General features: G+C 34.8%; 9 protein-coding genes and 3 pseudogenes across 12 annotated transcripts, besides 4 other annotated features; 6 read left to right on the top strand and 6 right to left on the bottom strand.

Annotated features, from left to right (window-relative positions):
- Positions 1 to 6,517: part of a mobile genetic element that runs on past the window's edge.
- Positions 35 to 736, top strand: TVAGG3_0484640 (HNH endonuclease family; the record flags this gene model as incomplete). Its single annotated transcript, XM_051235970.1, has 1 exon — positions 35 to 736. One exon carries the CDS (start codon positions 35 to 37, stop codon positions 734 to 736), a length of 702 nt encoding a protein of 233 aa, XP_051093794.1.
- Positions 786 to 1,049, bottom strand: TVAGG3_0484630 (uncharacterized protein; the record flags this gene model as incomplete). The annotated part of the gene is made up of 1 exon (XM_051235969.1): positions 786 to 1,049. The coding sequence occupies one exon, from the start codon at positions 1,047 to 1,049 to the stop codon at positions 786 to 788; it is 264 nt and encodes an 87-aa protein (XP_051093793.1).
- On the bottom strand, positions 2,101 to 3,129 carry TVAGG3_0484620 (uncharacterized protein; the record flags this gene model as incomplete). Its single annotated transcript, XM_051235968.1, has 1 exon — positions 2,101 to 3,129. A coding segment is annotated over one exon (1,029 nt), but the record flags the coding sequence as incomplete, so codon positions are not given.
- On the bottom strand, positions 3,371 to 3,955 carry TVAGG3_0484610 (phage tail repeat-like family; the record flags this gene model as incomplete). The annotated part of the gene is made up of 1 exon (XM_051235967.1): positions 3,371 to 3,955. The coding sequence occupies one exon, from the start codon at positions 3,953 to 3,955 to the stop codon at positions 3,371 to 3,373; it is 585 nt and encodes a 194-aa protein (XP_051093791.1).
- Positions 3,975 to 4,130, bottom strand: TVAGG3_0484600 (uncharacterized protein; the record flags this gene model as incomplete). The annotated part of the gene is made up of 1 exon (XM_051235966.1): positions 3,975 to 4,130. One exon carries the CDS (start codon positions 4,128 to 4,130, stop codon positions 3,975 to 3,977), a length of 156 nt encoding a protein of 51 aa, XP_051093790.1.
- On the bottom strand, positions 4,324 to 4,551 carry TVAGG3_0484590 (uncharacterized protein; the record flags this gene model as incomplete). Its single annotated transcript, XM_051235965.1, has 1 exon — positions 4,324 to 4,551. A coding segment is annotated over one exon (228 nt), but the record flags the coding sequence as incomplete, so codon positions are not given.
- On the top strand, positions 5,193 to 5,528 carry TVAGG3_0484580 (uncharacterized protein; the record flags this gene model as incomplete). Its single annotated transcript, XM_051235964.1, has 1 exon — positions 5,193 to 5,528. One exon carries the CDS (start codon positions 5,193 to 5,195, stop codon positions 5,526 to 5,528), a length of 336 nt encoding a protein of 111 aa, XP_051093788.1.
- Positions 6,518 to 7,692: 1,175 nt separating the features above from the next.
- Positions 7,693 to 7,935, bottom strand: TVAGG3_0484560 (serine threonine-protein phosphatase family; the record flags this gene model as incomplete). Its single annotated transcript, XM_051235963.1, has 1 exon — positions 7,693 to 7,935. The coding sequence occupies one exon, from the start codon at positions 7,933 to 7,935 to the stop codon at positions 7,693 to 7,695; it is 243 nt and encodes an 80-aa protein (XP_051093787.1).
- Positions 7,936 to 11,916: 3,981 nt separating this feature from the next.
- Positions 11,917 to 13,592: a mobile genetic element.
- A 1,000-nt stretch (positions 13,593 to 14,592) lies between these two features.
- Positions 14,593 to 15,057: a mobile genetic element.
- Positions 15,058 to 18,289: 3,232 nt separating this feature from the next.
- On the top strand, positions 18,290 to 19,378 carry TVAGG3_0484530 (annotated as a pseudogene). Its single transcript has one exon. A coding segment is annotated over exon 1 (1,089 nt).
- A 756-nt stretch (positions 19,379 to 20,134) lies between these two features.
- Positions 20,135 to 25,309: part of a mobile genetic element that runs on past the window's edge.
- TVAGG3_0484520 lies at positions 23,081 to 23,408 on the top strand (annotated as a pseudogene). The gene has a single exon. A coding segment is annotated over exon 1 (328 nt).
- On the top strand, positions 23,463 to 24,670 carry TVAGG3_0484510 (annotated as a pseudogene). The gene has a single exon. A coding segment is annotated over exon 1 (1,208 nt).
- On the top strand, positions 24,705 to 25,289 carry TVAGG3_0484500 (HNH endonuclease family; the record flags this gene model as incomplete). Its single annotated transcript, XM_051235962.1, has 1 exon — positions 24,705 to 25,289. One exon carries the CDS (start codon positions 24,705 to 24,707, stop codon positions 25,287 to 25,289), a length of 585 nt encoding a protein of 194 aa, XP_051093786.1.

The following is a 25,309-nucleotide window of genomic DNA, read 5'->3' as shown; positions in this document are numbered from 1 at the left end:
AAAACCGTCATTCTCAAACCACTTCATTTTTTCGATGTCCGAACAAGCACCGAAGCCGAACACAATGGCAGATGTCCTTTCAATGTTGCCAGACAAGCGCCCAGTTCAAATTCAAATTTTGAATTTGAAAGCTCATCTGACAAACACCGTTAAGACTCTCCAAAGTAGTCTTATGGAAGAGATGAAGGGACTTAAAGGTGAGTTCCTCATGAACCAAGCTTCCAATGAGAAAGTCCTGAATGATTTGACGGAAACCTTGCGCATTTACGCGAGAGAGAACCGAGACCTTGCCAGACTCATCTACCGTTTCTTCGAAGAGATAGATGCCATCTGGAAGGTACTCGGAAAGGACAGAACCTCCAACACCGTAATTCGTGAACACAGAATTGAAGAAGGAATTGTCGAGGAAGAAGAGGAAGAAGAGAAACACGAAGAAGAAGAGGAAGAAGAAGAAGTTCCTGAAGCCGCTACATGGGCAACCCTTGTTGCCGATGACACTTACGAAATTTCCCAACCCTACCCATACCAAATCCGCAACAAGGAGACAGGCAAGGTTCTTACCCCAGTCCTCAACAACTTGGGACACTTGAACCTTAACCTTCGGAATCGCGGTTCAATTTCCATGGGCAAGCTTGTCGCAATTCAATGGGTTCCAAATCCAGACAAGAAGACGAGGGTCAGACACATTGACGGTGACAAGCTCAACAACCGTAAGGAGAACCTCGAGTGGTTCTAAGAGTAAAAAAATTTTATTTTAGGGGGAAACCCCAAGTAAATTTAGGTGTTTATTTGGATAAGTATGTGAAATTAAGGTCAATTTGCAAAATTAGTTCCCTACCTTTGAATTGGGCTCTTTCGTTATCCCAGTTGCGTAGGAGGTCGTCCCAGAGGAGTTGGTAGAATTGCCAATCCAAGGACGATTTGTCCTCCCAGGCATTGAGGATGTACTGCTCGTAGAGTTTCATGACCTCTGCCTTGCACCAGACACCCTCTCCCTTGGAACGTAAGGCTTCTTCGAAGTGCTCGAATGCGATTGGCTGCGTGACCATCCGAAATGACACTTTTTGTCCGTTTGGTCAATGTTCGTGTCTCGTGCCATAGTCGACGAAAATACAGACAAACAGGTTATATATGAGTTTGAGACCAAGAATGGTGTAACTCGACCTGTCCGATTCAAATTCGAATAAAAATTTTTTATTTCATGCAATGTTTTATTTCTGTGCCGTCTTCAAGTATGCCCCAATACTTCCTTTTCGATATTACATGAACTTCGGAAAATACCTTGTCTAGCTTAAAACAGCCCATCTTTTCACTGACTAAACCCATTTCAATGAGTTTGTTATAGCCTTCTTCGTTCGTCATGAGTGCGTCAATGTTCTCATAGTATACCTTCACTTTGGATTTGACTTCGGAGAAGAATTTGTTGTAGTTGTCAAGGACTGCTTTTGCGAACTGAGGATAAGACCAATGTTCGACAATAGGTTTTACTGTGGTTACTAAGCCACCTTGACCTTGAGTAAATTCGTATTTCAAAACAAAAGGGGAGAACCTTTCAACAAAGTTGTCGACCTTCTCATAGTGTTTACTCTTCATCTTTTGAGGTTTTTTAATGGAATATCCCCATGTCGAATTCATAAGCAATTTGATTGTCATTGCAAGTTTGGGGTTTGAAGCTTTCCTAATATCATAGAGTTGTTGTATGACTTTTCCAACTGTATAGTTCCTTCCTGGGAACTCACCGTCTTCGTTTGGAATTCCAGTCGGGATATATTGGACGAACCTCATGTACGCAGCGTTAAGGTCGACATAGTATATCTTTTCGTTTGAGTCGAACTTGTCGCAACCAATGGGTCCAGTTCGTGGAAATTCAAGTGAGTCTCTTATCTTCTGAGAAACTTCGCCTGCTATCTCATAAACATCGTCGAAGCAACCTGTTTCATATAAAACCTTCTGACCTAACTCCGATGCTCTCCAATACAATTTGACGTCAATTGGATGTCTCAATGGAAGTTTGTTTATAGCATCTTGAAGTTCTTGCAACCTCATTGGAAGTTCTTCTGGTTCAGGTTGGTATCCGAACAATCCAACTCCTTTTGGAACTGTGTACTTCTTTTGTACTAGAACTTTGTCTGGAACAACTTTTGGTCTTGCTAACAATGAAAAGTTTGTTTCGTCTTTTGGTACAAAAGTTTCTGTCAGCTTGTCATCTGGAATTGGTTCCAACAAACCTTTCTCGAAAAGAATGTTAACAGCTCTGACAATGTTGCACTTGCCTTTTCCGAACATAAGACTTTCGTTCAACATGAAGTGGTTGTGGACAATTACAATCTTCAACCATGGTAAGTCTTTGTCAACAACATAGTCGTCGTGTGAAGAACCTTTCTCAGTCGGAATGTTGACTCGGATATTGACATTTGCCAACGGTGCAATTTTTGCCAATTGACCTCTAAGAATGTATCTTGTCTTCACACATGACTCAAGATACTTCATCTTCTCATCTGTAACAAGACCAGAGTTCCTGAGACATGTAAGAATACAAGGTTCATTGACAATTGTTTCAATTGAATTGTAAATTCCATACCTTGTCAAGTCAATGTCAGACTTATTTATGAAGGGGAAGTATCCAGCATGTTGTCTGACTGCTTGAGGGTTAGGTTGGTACCATTCGAACTTGACACTTGCAATTCCTTCAATTGCATTCAAAATGTCTGAGTCGGAGTCAACCATTTGTTCTCTCTTTGTAGTCTTGAAAGCGTCAAGAAGCATTGCAGCTGTTGTGACATTGCCATGTGCATAGTAAATATGACCATCTAAATCTGTTATGGTCAATCTGAGATTGTATCCTTTCTTATTTCCATCTTGAATTGCAGCAAGTACACCCATGAAGCCTTCTTTGTTCTTTCCTTCGTCAAAGTTTACTGTAAAGGTTCGACCAGATGTAATTTGACTTCTAACTTCACGATACTTCTCATATGCATATCTTGTTCTTTCCATGGGAGCATGTTTGTCTTCACCCTTCCCTTTTTTCCTTCTCAAAGGATGCAATTGTTCGTCATGTTTCCAGTAGAATCTGGCAAAGCCGTCGTGTCCTTCAACTTGAGGTTCACTAACATCGAAAGGCATGTCCATAAGACGTTCTTCTTCTAACCTCTCTAGTCTGTTTGGATAATTTGCACGTGCTGTTTCCAAATCCATTTCGTAGGTCAGACCAGACAATTTGTCATAGACTTTTATGGGTCTTCCCTTCCTATATTTAAACTTCTTCGAAACTCTCCAACCATATCTTTGTAACTCTGCTTTTATTCTAGCAGACTTTCTGTCCATTCTATATGGGGGCATTTTTATAAAAATAAAAAAATATTTTTTTTCTTTACTTTACATAACCGCCTGCTGCCATAAGTCTTTGACGCCAACCCATACCAGCTAATGAAGGTTGACTTGGTTTAGTTTGGAAACTAAACTTTGGTTTTGGTTTATCTTCAGTTTTTGGTTTTTCTTCTTCTATCGGTTTTTCGTCACTTTTCGGTTCCTCTGACTTTACTTCACTTGCAGGTATGGTTGTGTCGTCAACATCTTCGTAAATATCATATGCCATCTGTTTTTGTTTTCCTTTCAACTTTTTGTGTTTGTTGTAAAGTTTAGAATATTTCGACTCTAAGTCAATGAGATGTTCTATAATGAACTGTTGGTCAGTGAAGTAAACTTTTCCATCTGTTGTCTCGAAAGCTCCTTCAGACTTCAATATTTTATTTGTGAGAGTCTGTTTCTTTTTTGAGATACTAGCCGTTCCATTTCTATGAAAAGTGACTTTATAGTTAGGGTTTGTATTTCCAGACCTGGCACTTTCTATTATTGAATTTTTTTCTTCATCTGTAAGTTCTTTGACAGGTTTTGACAATGGTTCTGAACTTTTTGTTTGTGGTGTCAAATCTACCGTTTCAACTTCTTCGGTCATTTCATCTCAGTAAAAAATTTTAGTTTGGTTTGTTTTCAACTGGTTGTTTAGGTTTTTTAAGTCGGTCTAAAACTTCTTGAGGTATAGGGAGGACTTGACAAACACGTGGTTGTGTAACTGCTGGAAGTCGACAAATCCATCTTGAGCCCATTTGTCTCAATGCTGTATTGTTCATTTCATCTCAGTAAAAAACTTTACATTCCCCAAGTTTGAGGTGGTTGAGGTTGGTTATTGTTTACCCACTGTTGTGCATGGTTATATCCTCTGTTAAAGAATCTTTCACCTTGGTCCATATAGTGTCCTGCTTGGTTATAGTAGTCATTTGCTTTGTTATAATAGTTTCCTGCTTGTCTTCCTACATTGTCCATCCATCCTTGAACTTTTCCTCTTGTTTCAGGATTTGGAATAAGATTTGCTGCATCTCGTGCTACATCCCAACCTTTCTGTACAGTTTGTATAATAGGTTGTGCTTTCTCTTTAAGTATACCTAATGTACTCAAAATCTTCCTTCCAACTCCAAATACACCTCTGGCTATTGTTCCCACTGCGGGCAAAAATCTGGATGCAACTCCTGCTAATGCGCCAAATAAACCCATTTCTTATAGGGTAAAAAATGACGAATCCAAACAAGGACCCCTATGTTTCTAAGGCAACAAAGAAAGCACTCATGATAAAAATCTTTAGTTCAACACCAAATGCTTGGTTTATGGATATCTTGGAAAACATTCCGAGAGTTAGAACAGATGGACCACCATACTGGCTAATATTTGTCGGTCAAAACACAAGATACTGTGAAGCCATACCATTATGGTCCAAAAATATTTTAGATGTGAAAACTGCTTTGACAATATTCGTTGACAAATACCATCCAACAAAACTGACATCTGACTATGAAAGTTCTTTCAAATCAGACGATATTAAAAACTATCTGCGTTCAAAAAATGTAAACCAATATTTCATTGTCGACCAAAACCATTCTGCTCTTGGTGTCATTGACAGTTGTATAAAAATCTTAAGAGACTTAAACCAACCACAAGGTGGTGAAGCAAATGAAATGTCATATGACGACAAGTATAGACACTTCTCCATGGCAAAGATGAGACAAGTTTTAAATATTTACAATAGCCGTAAACAAAAAGGTTTGGGAAACCACTCCCCCGAAGAAATGAAAAACAACCCCGACTTAGAGAAAGACTATATATTTAATAGTTTAGTCAAAAGAGACAAACAAGAAAGAATGCCAGGCTTCAAACTTAAGAAAGGCGACAAAGTAAAAATAGAAATACCTAAACGCGACCCATATGAAAATACTATTGACTATGACAACAATGGGAACTCGACAGGTACTCACATTCGTGTTCGTAAAAATAGAAGAAAGTATACAAGAGAATATTATGAAGTTTTAGGCAAACATGGCAAAATGTACAGACTGCAAGCAGAAGATAAAACTACTATTGTCAGACCTCGTTTCAAACTTGTCAAAGTTCAAGGTGGTATACTTTCAAAGACAGTTCCTAACAAATATAAGACAACTCCTGACGAATATGCTAAAGAAGTGGAACATGACGACTAAGCAATTCTATACCATGCACAAACTGTCATGTAAGGTGGCATGTATTTTTTACCTAGTCCTGTAGATGTTGTTGTAAAAGTATGTTGGTGGTTTCCTCCTGGTTCAGTTTGTCGAAAAGTCTTTTTTGCTGAATGGTTATAATCTGGAGATAAAACGTCATAGCCAGCTTCATATTCTGAGTTGTATAATGGATGGTCTCGTAATGAGTGGCTATGGTCGCCAGAAAAGTTTGTTGTACCAGAATGACTATGTGGTGGCAAGTTGTCGACAGATATCGTTTTACTTCCACCTGTTTTCTTTGGAGTGTGTGCACAATACAAAAAACTTTCGAATATTTGAGTCCAAGTTCCAAAACCAAGTACTACTTCTGGTTTGGTAGAGTTCATTGACGTGTAAATAGAACCTATAGGATATAGTGTTTGAAGTATTTCTGTCTTTAACGTTTGAAGCTCTGTTTTGTCAGCTTTCTTGTCATATAAATCTTGAGCAGTGAATTTAACTTTATTTTCATCCTCCATGACATAAACATCTCTACATCTAATGTATCTCATCGTTGTTATGTCTTCATCCGATGTTAAACCTTGTGGAAAGTTAGGAGGTTTCCAATTTAATACATCCCACCAGTTTCTTCAACCGTTCCTTCAATATTTTCTATACCAACAGTTGCGAAGAAATCGTGTGTATGTCCAACGTCACTTTTCCTGTTTAAGGTTTCTTGTAAGTTTGTAATATTTGCAATGGTATGTGTATGTCCAACGTCACTTTTCCTGTTTAAGGTTTCTTGTAAGTTTGTAATATTTGCAATGGTATGTGTATGGTTCTTATCCGCTTTAAGGTCTAAACATCCTGAAACCCACCCTGTATCGGCTTTACCTTTATCTTAAAATCTTTGTTGTCCGTTCATGGTACCATTCAACCCTTTCTATAATTTTTTCATCTTTTTCATTCACATATTCCTTATCTGCCTTCTTCACTAACGCACTAGCCACACGTGCTAACTCATCGTCAACATACTCTTGTCAGTTTGTTGTCAACATCTGCTTTCAAAAGAAGTTCAGATATAGGTCTTCTCGTTTAAAGTTCCTTTTGTTGGATTTATACAAACAGTATGGTTCTTATTGTCTTGAAACAGAAACTCATCTGTCATTGGGTTTAATGTCAGTTTTAAGTTTCCTTTCTTTCAATGACTCAGATATCTTAGAATAGTTTGAAAAGTTTGTTGTGTTCTTATTTAGAGCTTGTATAATGAGTTGTCGGTTGTGTTGTATTTCTCTCATAGACGCTGTTTCATTTGACATTTTTATTCTAGATAAAATATGCTTCCAATAGAAAAAGAAAATTCAAGAGTTGCTACAACTAAACCATTAGATGAACTTTTTACTAATGTCGTCCAAAAGTTTGAGACAGAGACCGTAAAGCATGAAGGCTATCGTTTTGACTACCATTAAGATGGCTAAAGACCCATCTGTCACAAAAGCTATTGGCTTTCGTAGAATGAAGTTTGTGTCTGTAGAAGAAATAAAAGTTTTCCATTTATTGTAAGGTTTCATATAGATTATATATCTGAAGGGAAACGAAAAATGTGGGAAGAAATTGAGCTAATACAAGTTGACCTTTCATCTTCTTTACAGACTGCGTTAAAAAATATAGAAGATAAATAAATTCATGTTATGCAAATATGCTGATGAATATGCAAATACGAGAGCACCTTTATGTGAGAATTGTATATGAAAAAACAAATTCACAAGTGTCATTTTCAAATCTACGAAGACAATCCAAAGAAAGACGAACAAATATATACAGAATTCACTGCAATGTCATGGTATTATTTGCAAAGAATGTTAAATCAGAAAGTCGAACTTCCTTTAGCAAATATTTACAGTCGATATGCAAGAGATGAACCATATTTATTTAAAGATGTTTTCGACCAGCTGCTATTATTGTTCAGCTTCATTTTCTGGTGCACAAAACTCTTTTTTATGCTTGGCAAATGACTTTTACGAAAAACCTACAAAGCTATACGAACCACCAAGTGGAAGTATTTCAGACTTTCAAGTATGGTTTACTACAGATGGAAGAAAGAGAATAATTCCATTATACCACGCGTTTTACTTAGAACTTAGTTTCATATACAACTACTATCGAACGGTAAAAATATGATTTTTTAATACGGTTGAGGTGTTGGATTTGGTTGCCAACTAGACTGTGGTGCAGGTTCAGGCTGTTGTATAACAGGAGCTTGCTCTTCTGGTTCAGGGTCTTTAGGTATAATACCAACGAACTGACCTACTCTTTTACCAATATTTTTGACTCCGTTCCAAATTCCTCTTCCGACAGATTTTATTCCATTCCATATACCTCTTCCAACATTTCGAAAGAAGTTTCCTATTCTTCCAAAGAAACCCATTTATACTATCATGTAAAAATCTAATGTCCACCTAGTCTCTTACGTTTCCTGTTGAGTTCCATTGCATTCTTTAACTGGAGCTCATACATTCTATTTCTCCTCTGGTAGAAAACATTATTCTGGGTCAACTCCTGTGTTCGCGTCATCTGCATAAAGTTGTTATATCCCACTTCAGGGTTTGTATAAAACTCTTTCCATCTCATATTTGCATACCATGTGGCAAACCTAACGCAGCGTCATTTGACATGGCAGTTTGCATTTGTACATCTGTTGGCACTTGACCATAGTTTGCCATTGCAGTTTGTATTCTAACTTCATTTGGAATATTCTCTGGGTTAGGTTGTCCAGGTTGCTGTGCATTCGCTAAGTTCTGTGCGTCCATTTAATATTAGATAAAAATATCTCTTACGAGTACATATACTGAACATTTGCAGGCATTGGTTCATCTTCATATTCTCTATATCTTTCTGCCACGTCAAATAAGTAAATGACACAATGGAAAAAACCTAAAACAAGTAGTCCTATTTCAAACCACATTTACTTACTAGTAAAATTTCTTTGTTATGACACTTTCTCCAGTTTATAGGACCTCTCTCATATTCTATCTTATCGTATCTAAACTCATAGTCATGTATGTCCTCTAACCATCTCATGACACTTTCCAAACCACTTTTATCGGATGTAAAGTAAAAGCATGGACAGTTATGTAAAACGTCTAAAGTTTCTAAAGAGTCTCTCAAAGTCCAGTCTACTTGGTATTGAAAATCCCATGTGTTATAGAACGGCGGGTCCACTATAAAGAAAATATTTTCCTTGTCTTTATATTTTTCATACAACTCTGTCCAATGACATCTCACAAACTCTATACCCTCAGTATATTTTTCTATGTTCTCTTTGAAAACATTTGTATAGTTAAGATATAAAACTTTTGACATAAGTGTTTCAATGTCATGAACTCTTATAGCACCACTATATAATAGTCTAGCAGATATACTATCCCAGTCAATATACTCTGCCTTTTTCAAAACCTCTCTCACAATATTTTTCTTATCTAATGGTATACGTTCCATCTTACCTATAGGTATCTTTTCTTTTAACTCTTTCAATATTTTGTTTGTGTCTGGTATATGTTTGAGACGGTTCATATAGTTGTCGAAGTCATTGCATATAATCTTTGAGTCAGGAAATATTGTATGGCACAAATGAGATATATAGAAACTTCCACCGAACAAGTCTACAAATGTTAGACCATTCGGTAGTTTCTTAAGTTCTCTCAATAGAATATCTTTACATCTACTCTTATTTCCAAAGAAGGGTAACGGTGGTTTTGTAAAATTCATTTTATATATATAATAAAAATGTTTTTACCTGAAAAGTGACAGAAAAGTGACAAAACATGTACGATGAAGAAGTCTTGACAAAGCATATACGAAGAAGTCTTGACAAAACATTTACGATGAAATCATGAGTTTTCTACGATGTTAGAAAACGTGTTAGAAAACATGTTAGATCTAACATTCTAACATAAACATTATTTTTGTCTGATTTACGCTCATTACGAAGAAGTCTTGACAAAACATTTACGAAGAAGTCTTGACAAAACATTTACGAAGAAGTCTTGACAAAACATTTACGAAGAAGTCTTGACAAAACATTTACGAAGAAGTCTTGACAAAACATTTACGAAGAAGCCTCAGGGCTAGAAGGCACGAAGTGCCTGGAAGCCCCACTACCTTTTTTTTTTTTTTTTTTTTTTTTTTTTTTTTTTTTTTTTTTTTTTTTTTTTTTTTTTTTTTTTTTTTTTTTTTTTTTTTTTTTTTTTTTTTTTTTTTTTTTGAAGAAAAGTGAGAAAATTCCTAAAATGCTAAAAATGAATTTTCCAAACGTACTTTTTTATCTCATTTTTTTGATTTTGAAAAAAATTTGGAGAGAAGAACTCTTCGTTTTTGAATTTTGTCACGATGGGTTTAAAGTATATTAGACACATGTATTGATATTGTTGCATGCTAAGATCAGTCATAATGTAAACCTCTCAATTTTATTGTCGTGGGAAGTATCTCAATTCCTTCAAAAAAATTGAAAAACTATTTAATTTTAAAAATATAATATTTTTAATTAGTTAATTAATTGGAGATATTTTTAAAAAATCACTTTTGATAATACTTTTGAGAACTTTAATGAAAAAAATATATTCAAAAATATCCAGGATATCAAGAGGGAATTGTTCCTTATGAGGTATATAGTTATGATGTATACCTCATAAGGAACAATTCCCTCCTTAAAATCGTAGACATTTTTATACTTATTAATCAACCATTCAAAATCATATTCCTCTGAAAAGTTATTTTATTAAAAATTTAGAATTTTAATAAATATAGAGTTTGAATTTCATAGAATACCTATATATTTTCAATAATGGAATTTTGAAAACCATTCTCAAAAGTTCTCAGAAAACCTTTTTTTCATTAATTTTAAGAAATCTGAGTATTAAATTAAGTGATAAATTCGTTTGACACTACTTTAATTTTTAAATTCAAAAAATTATATGTGCTTCTTAAAATGACTCAAAAAATTTTATTATAAAATAATATATAATATTAAAAATCCCACAACATTTTTTTTCTTTACATAATCGTACTTCCTCGACGATTAATTTCCACTCAATTTCTATCGTTGACCGAACTTAGCATGCAACAATATTACTATTTTTGTATATTTTGAGAGAAAATCCCTAAAAAGTGAGAAAATCTGAGACGGTTTGAGAAAATATATAAACTATTGAAAATTTGAATTAACTTCTAATTTGAAAAAGAAATTTGGAAAGAAGAAAATTTCAAAATCGAGATTTAGACTCAGTATCAAATGGAGAACAAAATGTTTCTTTCATATGAAGGAAAAAATTTTCTTGAGAAGAAATAGAGTTTTTTAATTTTATTGTATTGTAATGAAATAAATATACATGGCACGGCGGGCGCAAAAAGTGACAAATAGAAACCTATGGTGCAAGACAAAGGAAACATTTTTGTAAGGCAAACATTATATCAAATACCTTTACTTTGTAAATAAGAAATATAATTATCACGAAATTACAATAAATTTTGTTTAATTATAATTAATTAGACAAATTCTTTTTTATATTATTTCCCTTAAGAACCTTACTTATTAAGTATACGTATAACAAGCTTGTACTGCATGTATTAGTTAGATAGAACAAAAGAAAATGAGCTCAAAATGAAAAAAATTTTTCATGCTATTTTGGAAATATGCATATTCGAAGTATGAGAGTTGTAAACACTGAGAATTTTAAGCTTTGGTTGATGATAGTCTTTAATTTTTTCTGAAGTAGTAAATTAGTTTGATATGAAATAATGGCCAGCATAATCAATCGTGCGTTTCGTTTCTTGATTGAGAAACGATGATTGTGTGCTATGAATTATTGCATCTGACAGGTTATGATTATGGATACCTGAAATTAAGCTTTATGGAAAACATCACCGAGCGCCATTTGGCGCCCCTAATGCTGTTTCTATCGGTATGATTAAGGAGCTTTCTTATGCACTTTCATCACTTGAACTTGAACGCTACAGATATATGCCCCCCTCCCAATGGGAGGTGGGAGCAAAAATTGAAATGTTTACATTGATTTTTGAAATACTTTACAAGCGCCCCTCCCATGGCCCTATGATTGGGCCGCGCAGTGATGGGTCAAAAAAGGAATCTATAAAAATTTTTAATCAGATGTGCTCGAATTTTATAGATTTTAAGTAATATTAATAACGATATTTCATAGTACAAAATGTGTCAATCTCTTCGTAAATCATTCCAAAAAAATCAAAAGAATTTCCAATAATATCATTTGTTTTAGTAAAATCATATATCTTTTTCTCTATCGTCTCCTCCCCACCTAGTGGGAGCCACCGAGGCGCGGGCCGCGCCGCTGGCGCCAAAACATGTAGCGCCCTCGTGGCCATGTATAGAAATGAGTGGGGACAAAACTCGCCCATTGTCCACTTTTTCATTAACCTTAAAACTTGTAATTTTCATTATTTTAATTAACTTATTTTCTTTCCCAATTCCTGATTTATTTTATTCATGCTTACATTAAAAGTCACATTTTAATAAAATATAATATTTTTATAGCATTTTTACTATACTGTAATAAAAATTAATTATAATAAGATTAAATGTTTCTTAATCAAATGTTTTCTTTGCAATAATATTTTAAATGTTGAGTAAACAATGTTGGGCTATCAAGTGTATCATTTTCAGACCTTTCTGAACAGCTTCAAGCATACTATGCATTCGACTCTTTTTTAAAATTGTGTCAATTTCTTCGAAACTCTCTTGTGACTTTTTTGATACTTTAACATCTTCTCTCTGAATCAGACCTTTAATTTGCAACTTAATCAGGAATGAAGGAACACACACTGGAATATAACTCGATGACAAGTTCATCGAGTCGAAGAATTTCGTCCTTTCTGGGAAGTACTGGTGCTTCAAAACCTTGAAATGTGATTCCGAGATGTTGTTTGTTCCATCTCCTTCATTTCTATAGCGAAGCATCCACCTGTCAAGATGATGGCGCCACTCTTGGTCAAATATCACGGGCAGCAGTTTCTCAATTTAAAAATTCTTCTAAATTGTTGTAAACTTCATCAGGATCAATTTCTCCTCTTCAGAACCAAAGACCAATAACTCTATTAAGTTATAGAAAGTTTCGAAGTTGGAACGATCTTGAAACTTTTTCACGCCTTTCTCATGACAGCGCGCAAACACATGAACGCCACACCAAATGATCTGGCATAAGGGGATGGCTGTCTTCAACAGCATTTGTTGATTTGGAGGTGCGCAGATCCATTGAAAATAAGATGGTTTCGCGATTGATGGAGCCAAAATATGCTGTGAAACAAATTTGTATATTTTCACTTGATGTCGGGCCCAAACGAAAAAATACACAAAACGGAAAAACAATTGATTCCGCGAATTTGCAGTGACGGCATAAAATGGTATGCGAGACGCAAGAGCTTATAAGTGGGAATCAATGTGATAAGTTTGTATTTGATGTGAAAAAGCATTTTGCATTCGAATGGGGCGTTAATAGAAAATCATACGATCTGGCTCGTGAATAAACTCGTATGAGATCATCTGGAGAATGACTCTTACCATGTCGACAAAAATTGCAAGAGATGTAAACATCATCCGCTGAGAAACGGTAATTGAGTTCATGAAGGCGTTTAGAAAACTTTTTTAAGCATTCTGTAGATTGTTGAAACATTTCTCGGAATGATCCACTATCAAATGGGATATTAAGATCTTTGAAACACCTTAATGTGTGCGTAAACACGGTCTTGATTTGATTCAAAATATCTTGTTAAATATAGATCTATAAAATATGATGTAATTTGTTGTGATTTGTTTTGGAAAAAGGGGCAGAATGATGTGGGTGTTAATACATTTTCGTATGTGGTACTTGTCATCGGAAGTGTATCAACAAGGAAGCGACATGGACAATTCGGCCACTTACAATTAAATTGATTTGATTTCTTTCTTTCCTAGTTTTATATGATAACTACAACCTGCTTGGCATTTTCTTGTTGCAACTCGATACTTAAGCAACTCGATAATATGTGAGTTCGTGATCTTGGATCTGCATTTAATCTTATATACGAAAAAAAAAGAGAATCTGACATTGCTGTCAGATTCAAGTAAAAGTGACCATTTACATCGTCAAAAAATAGAATGAGTTTAAGTAATTTAAAATTGAGGGTGAGAGGTAGTATTGTATGAAATAATTATCTTCACCTCACAATTCATCCTATGGCGCCGAAAAAATTTTGGTGAATGGACCACATTTCACAAAATTTCTCGGCCGCCATAATAGAGAACTAGACTGCCTGTGAGGTACTGATACTATCCCATGTACCTCGCAGGCTCTAGTTTCCAAGCCAAAATAGCTAAAAATTGCCCCGCATTGTTTTCACTTGCGGGCATATTTTTTAGCCATTTTGGCTGGGAATTGGGGGGTGAGAGTAGTATTGTATATGAAAAAATATCTCTCACCCTCCCACATTCATCCTATGGCGCCGAAATAATATTTTGGTGAAGATGCGACCCACATTTCACCAAAATTTCCGGCGCATATAGAGACTAGAGCCTTGAGGTACTGATTACTAATCCATGTACCTCGCAGGCTCTAGTTCCAAGCACAAATGGCTAAAAAATTGCCCGCAATTGTCACATTGCGGGCAATTTTATGCCCATTTTGGCTGGAATTGGAGGTGAGAGTAGTCTATTGTCAGAAATAATTCTCTCACCCTCACAACTTCATCCATAATGGCGCCCCGAAAAAAATTTTGGTGAAATCTGCGACCAATTTCACCAAAATTTTCTCGGCGCCAATTAGAGAACTAGAGCCTGGAGTACTGATCACTATCCATTGTACCTTCGCAGGCTTCTAGTTTCCAAGCCAAAATGGCTAAGAAAATTGCCCGCAAATTGTTCACATTCCTCTTTTGTTGGTAAGACGACGAAGAATATGAATAAAATTAAAGAGAGAATGATGAATAAATAGATCATTTTATATTTTAATTTTTGACACGTAAAGTTGTTCACTTTTCTTGTCCAAACCGTTTTGTATCGTTTTCGTATATAAACGAGTTAAACTGAATGAGGTTGAAAGAAATAAAGATTTATGAAATATATTGGTCTTATTTTTGAGTAAGCTTTGGTGCGTGTCTTTGAATAGCTTGGCCATCTAATTTCAATTATGATCTTTAGAAAAATAAGGTGAAATAAAACCTAAACAATAAATGTAAAACTAGGGATATGAAATTTTGGTTGTAGCACTTGGTATGTGCCGGGAACCAATTGTGTCAAAATTTTTTCTGAAAATTAACTTTAAACAGTACTAAGTAAGATCATGAGATATTTAGCAATATATGTTTTAAACCAACTTATAGTTTTTGGTTGTAACACCACTTGTATGTTGCCGGGATACCATTGTGTCAAATTTTTCCCTGAAATTAACTTTAAACAGAGTAACTAAGTAATGATCATGTGAAGATTATAGCAATATATGTTTAAACCAACGTTGAATATTTTGTTGTATCACCACTTCGTATGGAGTGTGGTAAGAATTTACTGAAAAAGTGACAATAGAAAGGGAACGCTTAACCTTAAACTTTTCAAACACTATTTTTGATTGTATTTTGTTATTTATATATTTTAATATAATATATTATTATATATATGTATATTTATGTATATATTATATTATATATAGTACTATCTATATATGTATATTTATATATGTATATTTATATGTATATTTATATATGTTATTTTATAATGTTATTAATTAGTAGTATTATATATTGTTAATATTTATATTGTTTTTATATATGTGATAGTATTAGTTATATGTATAATATATTAATATATATATTTTTATATATGTATATATTTATATTATGAATATATTTATATATGTATTTATTATAATGTATGTATATATTTATAAAAAAAAAAAAAAAAAAAAAAAAAAAGGGTAGTGGGGCTTTCCACGGCCCTTCGTGGCCTTCTAGCCCTAAGCAATTTTTTCCCAAGACCAAGAGAGACGAAAACCCCAGCCCGGACCAGCCGTTGACTTTTTTGTCAAGACTTCTTCCGTAAAATGTTTTGTCAAGACTTCATCGTAAATGAAGCGGTAAAGGACGCCAAAAATAATAAATTTCATGTTAGCATGTTAGATCTAACACGTTTTCCTCTAACATGTTTCTAACGATCGTTTAGAACTCATGAGTTTCTCGTAAATGTTGTTGTCAAGACATTCTTCGTTAAGTGTTTGTTGTCATGATTTCATCGTAAATGTTGTTGTCATTATTCATCGTAAAATGTTTTGTTCGAAACTTCTTCTGTAAATGTTTTTGTCAAACTCTTCGTAATGAGCGTAAAGGACCAAAAATATAATTATGTTAGAATGTTTAGATCTAACAATGTTTTCTAACATGTTTTCTAACATGTTCTAATAACTCTTGAATTTTCTCATTGAATTTTCATGATTTTCATCGTAAATGTTTTCGACAAAACAGTAGGACAATTAAGTTTGACAAAAACATAGACAAAGAAAGTTTTGACAAAACATAGACAAGAAATTGTCTGAGAAATTAGACAAGAAGTCCTTGACAAAAAACATAGACAAGAAAGTCTTGACCAAAACATAGACAAGAAAGTTTTGAACAAAGTTCAACAAAGTCTTTCGATGGAAGTTTGACCAAAACATCAGACACAGGAAGTATTTTGACAAAACACATTTACGATGAAGTTTGACAAAGTTCAAACAAAGTCTTTACATGAATGTTTGACAAGAATCATTTACGATCGAAGTTTGACAAAGTCTCAACAAGTCTTTACGATGAAGTTGACCAAAACATAGACAAGAAAGTTTTGACAAAACATTTCGATGAGTTTGACAAAGCTCAACAAAGTCTTACGATGAAGTTTGACAAAACATAGACAAGAAAGTTTTGACAAAACATTACGAAGAAGTCTTGACAAAACATGTACGAAGAAGAAGTCTTGACAAACATATACGATGAAATCATGAAAATTGTCAGAGTTTTAGACATGTTAGAAAACATGTTAGAAAACATGTTAGATCTAACATTCTAACATAAATTTATTTTTTGGGTCCTTTACGCACTCATTACGTAAGAAGTCTGACAAAAACATTTACGAAGAAGTCTTGACCAAAACATTACGATGAAATCATGACAAGATAGAATATGAGAGAGGTCCTATAAAACCGGAGAAAGTGTCATATAAACATCTGTCAAAAAACCCGCTTTTAACTCTACTAAATGCCACGTAAGCTCACGTAAGGAATATACCGTAAGAGGAGAAGAGCATTGGAATACATCCAAATAGTAAGACGAGCACCACACACACACAGTTGCAACAACAAATGCTGAATGACCCCACTATGTTGCAACAAATGTCAAGCAATCTATGCGGTTTAAACCGAGTTGTTGTGCACAGAGGTGGAGGGTTTTCAGAGCGGCAGCTTTAGCCGAAATGGCAAGGCTTGGGGAGCTTGCAGACACGGAACAGCATATTAACCTCCAAAGTCAATTTAATTTGAGTTCACTCAAAAAAATCAATAGCAGATGTCAAAAGGTTCAAACATCTTGACATACGAGAGCAAATAAGGTGAAAGCGAGCGTAAGAAGAACTGAATATGACAGACACACATTAAGAAGACTCAATGAGTTAAACGTAGAGAAAAAGAAGAAAGAAAGAACAACTGAAAGAACTAAGTACGAGAGGAATTATGCGAAAAAAAGTGTCAGAAAAGCTCCTAGCTAGAAGTAGCAAAAAATGGAACAAGATGTCATAAATATTTGAAAAAAACCATACTACTCAAATAAATTAAACTGAAAGATGAAGAGATAAAACAAAAAGCCCTGAAGACATATATGGATAGCGATGAGTATAAAAAAGAAGTTGAAGCAAATGTAAAGGCAGAAAAACTTTTACAGTTGCAAAACCAAACCGTACAGTATGAAACTTAGCACAAGAAAGTAAAAATAACGACGCAGCCATGCAAAAGGCAATGAAAAGCGCAGAATATATAAAAGCTAACAATGACTGGTTAGATGCCCAAGCCAACGCTAAAGCAGCCCAACTCATAGGGTCAATAAGGACAAAAATACAAGCGGATGAAGATAGTTCAAATGAAGCTTTAACAAATGCTGACTTTAAGAACGCCTTCGAAGCTCTTCATAGTAAGGTGAAACAAGTGAACGACTCTCTCATCTGGAAAGAAACTGAAGTCTGAAGGTTTCGACAAAGAGTTAAAAGAAGTAGCACAAAATATGACGAAAATAACAGATGCAGCAACGAGACAGGCAGTTCAAAGTGCCTATGACGCCGTTAGAGCAACTGTTGTGAAAAGTCAAGAAAAAGAGTTACAACAGACAAAACAGACCTAGTAAATGCTTTCTTAAAAACGAAAAGTCAGGTAGGACATTACGCTGCAGATGGAACATATGTGCCAGCTGGTGGAACTTATATACCAGCTGGTGGAACATATGTGCCAGCTGGTGGAACTTATATACCACCAAACCCTCCAAGAGAAGCACCTGCACCAGGACTACCTAAAACATTTACATCGTCACATGGACACAGACACAGGCATGCACAACAACCAGCACAACAACCACCTCCACAACCAGCACAACAACCAACACAACAACCAGCACAGCAACCAACAGTTCAAAACCCTGCACAACAACAACCACAAACAGAGCAAGGACATAAAAGAAGTAGAGAACAAGGAAACCAAGAATTCTTAAAAATGCTTAAAGAAGAGTGTGGTTTCCCAGATACTGTTGACTTTAGTGACAGATATAAAGAAGCTATTGGAAAGTTCAAGGATGGAAATACTGACCCGAACCTATTTAGCTTTATGGCTCTGCACCAAAGGGGATATAATCTCAAACCTGGAAAATACAAGCTCGCTAAGGGATATGATTTAATAGCATATCATCCAAATGACATGAACGAATTTACTCCGAGATATTTGATGTCAGAGCTAAATGACAATTTAACTCTCTTCATGAAACGCGTAAAAAATAGAGACGGAACGAAAGAACAAAAGCTTATGAATGCGGATGACGTAGATAGGGAAATTGTTGAAAACGGTCTCGGAATATATGAAATGCCAGCAGATGAGGTACAAGAAACTCCACAAGAAGAACTAGTTCAGATACAACCAGACATGGAAGAAATAGTTCAGCAACAACAGCTAGAAGAGCCTGAAGGAAACGAACAAGTCACTCCTTTGGAAACTAACTTCACAGAACTAGATGAAGATTTGGAACAGCCGAAAAATCTTGACCCTCAACAAGAGTATGCGGAGAATATGGAATATTTCCAAGAGTCTAAAAAAAATTCGGTGACATAGTAGAAGAATATCGAAAAATGTTTGCCGACATACAAAAGACTCCAACACCAGATGAAAATATTCAGCATAGAATGGAAGTACTTTGAAAAATGTACACAAATACAACAACCCTTTTTACTTATTTAACGTTCAATCTTCGGATGAACTCGGTGAAAATAAAAGGTTAAATTTCAAGAAAACATATAGAAATGAAACATTGTTTAAAGTTCATTCAGAACCTAACCAAGATGGAAACAAACCTACTTTTGTTTCTGCAGACGATGGAACTACAATGAGATGGGGTCATAAAGCTAATCCGATAGGTGGTTCATAAACTTACAACCACAATTCCAAGAAGTTGTAGACGCAATGGAAGTCAATGGTGAACGAGATATAGCTGGTATTTTAAGCGCGGCTTTAATGCCATTGAAAGATATGAAACATGCAGATATTTTGGACCAGTATGAAATGAACATGGCTGATGGAAATATAACACCTGACGTTCTAGAACATTTATCTCAAAGAACTACACAGAACCATAGAGATGGTATATTTGGTGAAGAGTTTAGAAAGAAAGTTAGGGAGAGAGAAGGAAGAGAACCTATTGTACATGACCTTGCAAACGAAAGTTTACAAAATGTCATAAAAACTTACTTTGCAGATGAACGAGAAGGGATGAATATTAAGAAAAACTCAAATGGACAGTACAAATGAAATGTTAGTATTGAAAAACATGTTCCTTGACAAAATAAAACCAACTACAGAAATAAACGACGCAAGACTGAAAGATTGGGTAAAAGCTTTCCCATTCACAAAAGATATAGTTGGTAACATGGAAAGAAAACCAGAATGGCTACAAAAACATATATTTGGAAACGAGCTTATTCCATATGGACAGGCACTGTTTGAAGAGCTTGAACCGGAAACTCAGGACAAGAGTCATGCAAACAATACGCGACTCAAATACAAACTATGACAAACTCTTTCTAGGATATAGGTTACCTGAGATGGGCGACCAGAGCCAAAAGGCAAAAAGGACATGGAAATTTGCAACATACTAGATGAACATAGGCAAAGATGCAACAACTTCAAGCAGAGGGCAATGAAGGAAAAAAGAAAAAAAGTCAGAAGAAGTAAAGCTTGGTCCACGTGGGTTCTATTATGAATATAAATCCAACTATTCTATATTTTTACTCATATGAAATGTACGCCGCTCAGAATATAACGCCAACAGTTTTGGATGCTATGAATGGAAATGTTTCCGAATGGTATAACGAATGCGACAATGCCATTAGAAGGTCAGAAATAGTTCCTGGAACTTACGAATATACAACTGCTGTTTCTTATGGAAACGTAGGTGAGTTTGGAGAAGGTTCTTCAACAACAGTAGATATTGCTTGCGACAGGTTTCATATTATTTCTATTGACAACTCATTCTTATACGTGGAACAAGACATTGAAATAAAACCTTCTGCCAAGTTGTCTGACAAGAAAGGTTGCAATGGAATTTTCTATGTCGGATACCAATATGCTCCAGAAGTTTTCATGGGATATAAGATATATTCTAACTCTGACTTAGTTCAAAACAGTAACATGGGCAAACTATGAATGGTTCGCTTTGAGAAACTCAGTACAACCACAAGCTAGAGAACAAAACAGACCAGTATGCAACTTTGAGAAAATAAGAAGACTTGACCCTAACGTTCCAGGAGTTTATGTTAACCTTTCTGGACAAACTGCAGCAGCAGTAACCAAAGTAAAACTGAAACTTAGAGTTCCTTTGTCATCTTTCCTCATCTTCAGGTTTTAAGATACTTGCCAAACTGGGCAGGAAAAATTTCTATCGAACTTACTCCAAGCAAAAATAACTTAGTCATTGCACCAAACGCAAGACCCATTCACTCTTACACGTAGTGGAACAAATAAAACGTCATTCGCCGAATTTTGCAAAGCAAGGTTGACTTAGACTTTGGTTTCTCAAACCTCAACACTGAAGTAAACTATTATTTCAATGCTGCTGGAGATGCTTGGGACCCAGTTAAGTTCACATGCGAAAAATTTGAATGCAAAGAATAGAAAGCAGACTTGCAGTCTATATGTTGGACCCAGATATTTCAAATGCTTTAGCTGCCAAATATATTGCAGTTCCACTTATGTTCCCTATACACCAAAATATCTGTCAAAGACTTTGCAGGTGAAGTTGGAAACCAAAGTGCTGACCCAGGTGCAAGAACAGATATTGCTTTAACAACTGCAATGAAACATGCAGATACTATGTTTGTACTGTTCAGACGAACTATAAATGACTATTCTTGTTTCTACAACCCCGGTATTAAATATCATATAAACATAGATGGCAAATATTATCCAAGAGAAGAATATTCTACAGTTGAGGATATGAGGTCATACAACTTGACATTAGATGCTATGAACTTTAACAACAACTTCACAACAAACCATTAACCCTGAAATGCAAAGTTCTATTATGCCATATGTGAAAGTATGGACTCATACAGGAGGTCAAAAAACTCAATATACAAATGGAGACCGTTCAAACTTTTGGCTTGGCATTCCATTTGCTGACTCAGAAGACTTTATGGGTGGTATTTCAACTGTTGGTACAGTTCAAATACAATATACTGGTGACAGAGACGGTCCAGATGAATTGAAAGCAAAGAAGTTTACAAAACCAATAGCACTTTTCACGGAAGATGCTCTTTTGAAGATTCGTTCGATGAAACCTGCTGGGCTCCTCAGATTGGCATAACGACAGCTTCCATCGAGCAGATTTTGGCAGCAGGTCAGTAAGTTGTTCTTGAACTGACTTCTCTCCGTCAAATATTGACAGTACGCCAGTTTTGACATAATATTGTATTATAAACTTACCTTTAGTAAATATCTGTAAGTTTTGTTGTTATATTTTTGTCTGCTTCAAGAACTTTCACCATCTCGGTTATACCAACTTTCTTTGCTTTATGAAAAATTTTGGTTCAGCAAAGACTGCTATTCTATAACATTTACCATTGTTTGTATAAAGAACTATTCTGTCAATGTATTTGTATTGTTTGTGTGTGTAAACTTTGTTCTGCTTCAATTCGAAAGAGATACTCGAATACGTCCATCTTTTTATTCTAAGTAAAATGTCATTTCCGAAAAATAGAAGCGTAAGTGTTTCAAAAGGTTTAATGGCGGTGGCAGATGTGAAGTTAAATTCACCAACTCAAACAAACAGTCAAAGTGTTGTTGTCAATGTCAAAGAAAGAGATGTTGAAGTGGGGAAACCATACGAAGACGAAGATGGTATAACAATTGTTCCTGTAAAAGAACAACCAACATATCCTGAAGTTAGCAGAGACTTAAGTTCTGTTGCAGATATTCGAAATGACTACCAACAACTGAAAGACAAACTTAAAACTCAGGAGAAGATTTGTCAAGCTTTGGGTATAATGTTAAACTTGGTCGAACACAACCCTGTAAAAGTGAACTCATATGTCATCGCACCTCATGAAGTTTTGAAAGAACTATTGAAACTTTTGACAGAGGCAGACGATATAAACATCAAAGAAATAGAACCCGACATTGCTTGCTGTGGTGTTTTCATATAATGTCATTGACAAGATATACGTTATGAAAGGAGGTGAAACGTTGAACTTAAAATATAGTTTCCCAGACGTTATAAAATATTTGACGACCACAACATTTCATTAAAATTTATTTGCTAAGTAAATGGCAGAAGACATAGTGGTTTATACTATTACGACTAAAAACCCTGAGTCATATAATTCTATAACAACAAACTTACAAAGTCCTCAAGGACGATATTGTAAACTAACCTTAAACACAATGACGACTAAAGCCTGTTTTGCTCTTTTGACACCAGAAGACTTTATTGTTGTGAATGGTAAAAAATACTCCTTTGAAGATACTTACTCAGATATACCACCAACAGGTTTTGTTGACTTATTTAATACTTTAAGTACGAGTGTAACATGTGCTGCAACTAGAGCAGGTTTCATTATGTTTGGATGTCCGACTGAGTTTACTATAAACATATGAGCTATAATACAAAACTTATTTCTGGTTTTTACTACCAACAGTTTCCTATAACAGGAAAAGGTGTCATACAAGGAATGTCTATTCCATTGACATTAAGCACACCTATTTTATATATTGTTTCAAACTTAGGTTCAAAGTGTTATTCGAATGTCGACAGAAACTACTATGACCAAAAGATACTTATGCGTATAAACAACACATTCTCTGCTGGTTTGCCTATTGTTCATTCGAATGCAGAGTTTTCAGCTTTAGTAAACTCAAACACTTTAGCAAACATAAACTTAACCTTAGTTGACGCAAACTTTGTTCCTGTAAAACTTTTATGTCCTATGTATTTGTCAATGACGGCAGAAAGTTTCGAATTGGAAGATGCAACTGGTGAAAGTATTGTATTACAAGAACAACTTCAACACAAATAGCTCAAGAACAACAAATGCAACAAATGCAACAAATGCAACAACAAAGTCAAGAATAAAAAATAATTTTTTATTTTTTATAAAAATGTACAGAATAGATGTTTCAGATTTTTATGACTTCCAAGCATTCAGAAATATGTGTCCATTTCGAGACTATAACAAAGCAGTCGAGAATTTGAAACGTTTAGTCATTTATGTTGACTCTGCCCCAGAATGTTATGTCATGAAAGAATGGGATGTTGTCTTTAACAAACCAAAGCAACAATAGTTTCAGAACAAGAATGTAAGACAGAAACTTAAGAAAATAAAAGTCGTACAAGTTGGCATGAAGATGTTAGATGCTTGGGATATCTTATTGTCAAAGTTAGAAGATTTTTCAGTTCGAGGTATAAAGTTCTATACACCTTCTCCAAACTTCTATTCTATCTTCACTGGATATAAATACGAACAAGTAGAATGGAAAGAAAATATTATAGAAGCTTGGTTAGACCATGTCAAAGAAATTATATGCAATGGAAACGAAAGAGTCTATGAGTATATCTTATGTTGGTTTGCAAACATCTTACAACATCCAAGTGCTAAAAATGAAACTGCTCTCATTATAATTGGAAAACAAGGAACTGGTAAGAATACTTTCTTTACAGATATCTTATGCAAACTATTAGAGGGCTATTCGAACCCGAATATGACAAACTTAGAAAACATCTGTGGCAAGTTTAACTCCTCAATAGAGAATATGAAACTTATAGTATGTAACGAACTTCAAAGTATAGATACAACAAAAGTTTTGAACTCAGATGCTTTGAAGAGTCTTATAACAGACAAAGTTGGAGTTGTTGAAAGAAAATATAAAGACCAAAGAGTTTGTGAAAATGTTGCAAACTTCATTATGGTTTCAAACAATACTGTTCCGATGAAGTTAGAAAGTTCTGACAGAAGATATGTAGTTGTCAGAACGTCAGATTCTCATATGCAAGATACAGAATATTTTGACGACTTAGCAGAAACTTTGACATCTGACTTTTACAACCACTTGTTCTCATACTTCATGACATTAGATATTTCTAAGTTCAATCCAAGACAAATTCCACATACCGAAGAAAGACAAACATTGTTAGAAGCAAACAAGAGTGTATATGAACTGTTTATAGATGAAACTGACTTTGTGTCATTAGATGAAAGGTCTTTATATGATGAATATAAACAATATTGTCAAGAATATGGTTATATGACAGCGTCTAAACGAACATTCTTGGCAAATGTCAAAAGTCTTTTAGATGTTCAGAACGGCGTATATACAAAGAAAAATTTTTCTGAGTAAATTTTAAAAACAGTATTTTTTTATTTTATTTGAAATGTACGCTGAGTTTGTTGGAAAAGACTGTTGGAAAACTTGTTTGTTAGATGAGAAATATGAAATTCACTGTTGTGAGTCATTTGAAGTCAGAAACAAAGAGACAAAAAGAGTTTTAAGCGGATGGGAGCAAAATAACGGATATGCTAGGATGAGTATGAGTGGAAAAAACTATTTTAAACATGTTGTCATTGCAACTCATTTTATACCGAACCCTAACAATTTACCTTTTGTAGACCATATAAACCATATAAGAAACGACAATAGACTTGAAAACTTGCGTTGGGTCACTCGTTCTGAAAACAATAAGAACAAAAGCAAATTTAGAGATATAGTATTCGAATTTGTCGACGAACTAGAAGATGAAGCAATTGAAATTACAGACTATGGCGAGCATACGTTTGAGTTTTACTACTATAGCGAAGAACAGGACTCTTTCTACCTTTATACCGGCGTAAACTATAGAAAATTACAAGTATATTTTACTAAGGATGGCTGTGCTCATGTAAACGCTAGAGATACAGATGGAAAATGCGTTAGACTATTTCTTAACAAATTCAAGAAGCTATATGGCATACCATTTTAAAACGTTTTTTATAAAAAAAA

This window comes from Trichomonas vaginalis, chromosome II, assembly GCF_026262505.1.
Source record: "Trichomonas vaginalis G3 chromosome II, whole genome shotgun sequence".
In the NCBI taxonomy this organism is placed as follows: Eukaryota; Parabasalia; order Trichomonadida; family Trichomonadidae; genus Trichomonas; species Trichomonas vaginalis.
This window is presented reverse-complemented; position numbering and strand designations above follow the sequence as displayed.